Source organism: Thalia democratica, chromosome 9 (genome assembly GCF_965202585.1).
Source record: "Thalia democratica chromosome 9, ktThaDemo2.hap1.1, whole genome shotgun sequence".
NCBI classification, from domain to species: Eukaryota; Metazoa; Chordata; class Thaliacea; order Salpida; family Salpidae; genus Thalia; species Thalia democratica.
The window spans coordinates 27410648-27416989 of record NC_139173.1 but is presented as its reverse complement, the minus strand read 5'-3'; the positions used below and the strand labels follow the sequence as shown (position 1 = coordinate 27416989).

Below are 6342 nucleotides of genomic sequence, written 5' to 3'. Positions count from 1 at the left end.
CATAAAATAATTAAGTTTTAATTTAAAAAATCTTTTTAGCACTATTGAAAATTAAGAATAAGTTAAAAGTATTAAATAAAACTAATACGATTGTACAACAAATTAAACCTTCGATTAAAAAAATTTCAATATTATTCAAAATTAATAACTAAAAAACATTTAATAAAATTTTAACAGTTATAGAACAAATTTAAGTTTTAATACAAAAAAGTTTTTACTATTAAAAACATGTAAGATAAAGACTTAAATAATTAAAACTAAAAGGGTGATAAAACAAAGTAAGTTATTAACTATAAAAAACTTTTTACTAATAAAAAAGTTACGATAAAAAATTATTGCTGATAGCTAAAACAGAATACTCTTTGGTAGCTAACATTTTGCTAAAAATAAAAACAGCTTGAATGCCCAATAGACTAGTGTAAGTTTAAAAGTAAAAAGGTAATTTGAAAAAAATCTAATTTGAGCCCAGAAATTAAAAAGTCGTTAATCGAGCTCAATTACCTAAAAATGCTAAAGTGACCACGAAAAAAACTAAATTTCAAAGAAAAAATAATTTTAAAATAATAAAAGAAATTAATGAAAGATTTAAATTACAAAACTGGCCGGGAGTGTTGCAGAAACTTCAACCTGCGTGGGTTCCGCCCTCGCCACCGTCAGGTACGAAGCAACGATGAAGTTTGCAGTGTTCCACGAAGTCCTTCCAGTGCTCGTCCTGGCTGACAACTGCCGCGTTTCCGACGACGATCATCAGGGACCTGGCTCTGGTGATCGCCACGTTGAACCTCTTGGCGCACGCGACGAACCCGATGCTCTTTGTGACGTCACCGTTCGGCTTTAACGAGCGGACCAGAGACAGGATGACCACTTTGGACTCTTGACCCTGGAAAGCTTCGACCGAGCACACCTGTAGCGATTTGGGAGTGAATTTAACACAAATAATAACTTTAAGAATTTAGAAAGTATTCTAAATTATATAAAAAACTAACTTTGACCTTCTTCAAGTGAACTTTGTCAAGCACGACTCTGAACTTTTCAGCTTGCATCTTGTAAGGCGTTATTACAATTATCTCTTCTGCTTTAGCTTTTCCCTCCGAAACCACCATCTTTGCGTAACTCGTTGCCAAGTCAAGTTCCTTTTGGTTGTAGTACGAGGGATTCCTTTTTTGCCGTCGCTCAAAACCACGCACACTGTGAAATATGAGCGGAACCTTCGGATTGGGAAGGCGTCTCCACTTGATGAAATGGCTGGTCTGCGATCGACTGGCACAAGCCACCAGTTCGTTCTCATAGAAAAGTTTGGAGGGGAGCGTCAGTAGAGATTCATGTGATCTGCATGTTTAAAAAAAATTGTATTTAAATTTGCGTATTTGCAAAAATGACTTTAATGAAAACAAAAGTACAGGTCAAACATGGTAAAAGTTGTTACGTTATATAAAGCAAACATATATCATTATATACTAATATGTTTATTGATTACCTGTAATTGTTGACAAGCTTAGTAACGAGCTTGGGGTTGTAGCCGCCCTGATCGCCAAACAAATCCACATTTTTCATGTAAGCTTCACACCCCATCAGCCTTTCCATCAAGGACACGCCAAATCCGAAATGCTTGGCCAACGGTGACTTAACCACCGCTCCGAGCTGCTTCGGGTCGCCCGCCAACACGACCTTGCTGTGCAGTGCAACACTGATGGGAATGAGGCATTCTGGCTCAGTCATCTGTCCCGCCTCGTCAACTAAGACGTGTGTGAATTCAGGCCTTAAGCAGCCAAGCAATCTGCCTGCATTCATGCAAGTAGTGAATATCGCTCTGTGCCTGTGGGATGGTGGCAGTTAGTAAAAAACAGAGCACCAGCAAAATTCAGTTACATTGTCAAACTACGATTAAGTAAAGCCATTAAGGGTCTGTATGTTTTATTTATACAGTGATTATTTGTTTAAATTAGTTTTTCAACTTTTTTTAGAGTTTACTCTTTGTTTTTTATAAAAAATGTACAGTAAAAAAAACTGAGTTAAGAATAAATTCAGCCTAATTTATCATTGCAAAATATAATAATAATTTATTGTTTTAACATATTTTATTTTTGATAAACTCCTAATGATAAAAAATGTATATCAGACTATGAATGCAAGTAGTATAAGTAAAGCTTAAAAACAAAATTAGCTGATGAGTTTTTACATAACTAAAATTTATTCTAAAGTATAAAAAATATAAACTGCTTCATCAAGTTAAAATATCAAAACATAAAACACCTAAAAATTTTGTTAAGACTTTCCACTTCAATCACTTCATCTTCTCCCACTTCACCCCAACAGCAAGTGAGCAATTTTTTTGGCAGCTGGTCTTTGGGACGTGTGGCGGAGTTGAACCTTGTAAAAAGTTCACCGTCCACCTGTCCACTTTCAAGCAGCTTCAAGCAAAGGTTGTCAACAGCGTTGTTGCTGGGCGCGCAAACAAGAAGGCGACTCTTCGGATCTTTCTTCAGCAGCTGAACGATGAGTTCTGTCAGAGTGACAGTTTTGCCAGTTCCGGGGGGTCCGATCAAAATGTAGGCGTTTTTTGAGCTGGAAGACTGAATATTTTCAACAGCAGCCCTTTGTCTCTCATTCAAACTAGTGTTATAAAACTTGATATTTTTTTCTGTTTCCCTGTTTACACATTCATCCGTTTTGTTTTCTTGTTTCGGGAATAACAAATCTTTTCTATAGTAGTAAGAAAGATTCATGGCACCGTGAGCTTTTAGAAAAGTGTTTCTGTTAAAACAAAATGTCATGGAAAACCTGTCTGTTGGCTTCAGAGTGTCTAAATTTTTGCTTTCAAACTTAACATGTATTGTTTCTGTGGACTTATCAATTTTCTGAACAAACCCAAAGTATACATGTGTTTTTTTTGACAGACCATGTTTAAATATTCTTATAGACTGTTTATTTCTTATCGAGCCACATTGAGCTATTATATCTGCATATTTAATTATTTCAAAAATATCTTCAGAATTTTCAAGAGGCTTAACTTTTACATTTCTAACTTTCTTAGCTTTGATTTCACTTTTTTCAGTTATTTCAGAAATGTATAAAAGAGCAGAAAATCTATTGACATAATTTTCTTCACATAAATCTTCTGACAATTCTGGATACTTAGTAAAGATACTTCCATTTTTTACAAAATTTTCTAGGTTTTCTGGCAACGGATATGATGAAAGATTATGTTTCCTTATTACTAATGCAGGTTGCAGACCTTCTAAAGTTTTTTTCGTGGCAAGACCTTTTTTTTTGTTGGATTTATGTTTTGAAGCAGATGTACGAAAAAAATTATGTTTTTGTATTATTTCAATTGATGTTGCTCTCCATAAAAATGATTCATACTTGGTTTCAACAACACAACACTCAACCAAGTCACCTTTTCTAAATTTTTTGTGCAAAAATGTTTGTGCATTGAAAAATGTGTTGTCATTTATTTTCCATATGTCATCATTTTTAGATGAACTTTTTGAAACAGTGCCGACTATTTTTGACCTTTTAGAAGGAATAACTTCTTTAACAATATTAGCTTCAACTTTTCCTTTTATTAAGTCAAATGGTTCTGGAAGTAGACCTTTGTCTACAATATCTTCAGCTTTAAACTTAAAACCATTTTCCAAGTTCCAGCATTTTTCGTCTTTGTCCTTATTGAGAACTAAAAAGACCTCTGATTTTGTTTTTGATGCTTCATTTTTATCAGAGAATGAAAGTGAACTAAAAAGCTTATTAATTTGTGCAAGGCATAAACTGTTCATCATTGTACTTCTGAAAAATTAACTTTATACTAACAGACAATGTTATGTAAGAAAATAAATTTACAAATTTATAATACTAGAGTTGATTACTAAGTTTAATATATATTAAAAGTTTTAACTAAATTTTACAGTCAATAATATAGCTTTTAAAAATTTAGAGTCACAAAACTTGGTTTAACCAATAATTTTGTAATTTTTAAAATAAATCTTTATAGACTTGCAGCTAATAAAATGTTTAATTTGTTTTATCAATTTTTTTCAGCTTAGGAGCAATTAACTTTGATTTTTTGATGATCAAAAAATATTTCATATTCTATATTTTTAAACTTTAAGGTCTAAACAATTTGTTGAAATCATACTATTTACAACAAAACCAATATCTACTTACTTCTGACCATATGTCTAACAAAAATATTGACTTATTTAAATAAAATGGTAAGCAAATTGATTTAAATAGTAAAGAAGTATTGAAATGGTACTGTAATAATACTGTGTTTTATAACAAATAAAATTATAAATGATACAAAAGTATTTTTTCTTTCAGATAATTTTTTTTTATCAAATGAAATTTTCATCACTATACATGTAACAATTGTTTAACAGTAATTTAAGGTTTTACAGTGGTTTTCATTCAAAATTCCAGAGTTTTCCACTTTTCGTTTCCCTTAGTTGTTAAATTCTAAGTTATTCTAAAGAATATTAAAACTTGTTAAAGAAATTTTAATATTTTTAATAAAGTTACCACTAGTTGCCACTGATTTTTGGCAAATTTTTTCTAGGTTTTAAAAATTTCCTGCAGGTTTTTTGGGTCTGCTCTTAGTTTGAAACTAAGTTTAAGGTAAGAAACTGCGTTAAACAGTATAAAAAACATTGAAAAGATACTGTAAAGCTACTTTAAGTGTGTTTTTTAATAAAAAAAACTTTTGATGATGACAAAAAAATGTTAACTGTATGATAGATTTTTTGTGTCAAATCGAAATTTTACTACTTAACACATCAAAACTAATTAAAATTCTGGATTTTTCAACGTTTTTTTTTTCAAAATTTCTCAAACTCCAAGTATTCCAGGATTTAAGGTCTTGTAGCAACCCTGGTTAAAAGGTAACAACTAAAGTTTTTATACCAGTACCAGTTTTAAAGTTTGAAAAAATTGTTTTCATAAATGTATTACAAAAACTATACTCATTTACTTAACCAGGTATTTAAAATAGAGCAAATAAAAATAATGTCTTTTTTTTTAATTTTTGCAAAAATAAAATGAATGTAACTACAAATTTCATTATAAATCGATCAACAACTTAATATCACTTAATTCAAAATATCATTAGATTTTTTTTGTCAATAATTCATATATAAAAAACGTGTATCTAGTGTAGTACAATATACAAGAAATACTATCTTACTTGTTCTAAATATATCAAAGTCTTTTTTAAGACAATAAATACTATACTTTACTAATTGAAATAACCATGAGTTTACCTTATACATAATATTATTAATGATTTTAACTTTCATTTTTATTCTACAAAAATACTTGTGTTATATATAATTTAAAATAAAAAATTAATCATAGTAAAAAACTTCAGATTGTTCTGTAGTTAGAATATCTTAAACTAGTAAAGATGACAATTTCTAACACATACTATTGCTTACTTATTATGACTAATCCTTCTGTATTTGAAGTTTTCAAACTCTTGAGTACGTTGATATCTACATAAAGTTTAAAATGCTGTAAAATGTACTATGACGTAACTCCGATTGTATCAATCGTTTATAGTATGATCAAATTCACACTATTCGATTACAAAACAAGGTTTTTTATAAGTTAAATTCAGTTTAAATTAAACTATTTCTTTTAGATGAGTATTGCCCTAAAAGTACTTATGTTACACTACCAAATTTTGAAATTCACAAAGTTTATAGCAGTCGTAATAAAATTTAAATAATATAAATGATTTATGTAGTTATTTATAGTACTGATAAAGGTAAGCGGTAAACTTTAACAAAGAGGCTATTTAACCAAAAATATTAGTTTATTTTATTTTATTTTTTTTGTAAAAAACGCTCGTTACAAACAAGTTATGGTACTTGTAGATTAATTATCATAACAAAAAGTAACTTTTTGCTTTTACTAAACTTAAACACCTTCTACTGAGCCCACTTGAAGGGCTTTTAAATAATTTATTGATTTTAAATTTAAACTGGCTGAAAGTTAGAGACAATCTTTTTTGTCTTTATGAAACATATGTTCCAGCATTTTTTAAAATCGCCATTTCAATAAATTAAATAGATATACACATATATGTACTTTAAAACTTGTTTAGTAATATAAGAACTAAAAAATAGATATATTGTTCAATCAACTTATAAAAGGAGATAAACAACACTTATAACAAACATTTGAAAACTTAAATAATAGGTTACAACCTATTTAAGGAAAGCAAAAATGTAACACGCTGAAATATTTTTACGTTTAATTTTATCAGTATTTTGTGCAGAAACTGTTATTTCTATTTTATTTAATAATTTTAATTGAACAGTAAAAGCAATTTTACATTCGAAATTATAA

General features: G+C 29.5%; 1 protein-coding gene across 1 annotated transcript; it reads right to left on the bottom strand.

Moving 5' to 3' along the window:
* Window positions 1-622: 622 nt before the first annotated feature.
* Window positions 623-5504, bottom strand: LOC145845143 (RNA helicase Mov10l1-like). Its single transcript, XM_082952564.1, has 5 exons — window positions 5427-5504; window positions 2254-3783; window positions 1478-1816; window positions 987-1329; window positions 623-904 (listed from the first exon to the last, which is right to left on the bottom strand). Exons 2-5 carry the CDS (start codon window positions 3774-3776, stop codon window positions 623-625), a joined length of 2487 nt encoding a protein of 828 aa, XP_082808690.1. The 5' UTR covers window positions 3777-3783; window positions 5427-5504.
* Window positions 5505-6342: the final 838 nt, after the last annotated feature.

Excerpts from the sequence above, each read along its gene's own strand:
- LOC145845143 (XM_082952564.1), bottom strand. The coding sequence starts at position 3,776 with ATGATGAACAGTTTATGCCTTGCACAAATTAATAAGCTTTTTAGTTCA. Across the intron at positions 1,817-2,253 it reads AGTCTTAACAAAATTTTTAG|GCACAGAGCGATATTCACTA; the intron begins GTGTTTTATGTT and ends ACCATCCCACAG. Across the intron at positions 1,330-1,477 it reads AAGCTTGTCAACAATTACAG|ATCACATGAATCTCTACTGA; the intron begins GTAATCAATAAA and ends TTAAACATGCAG.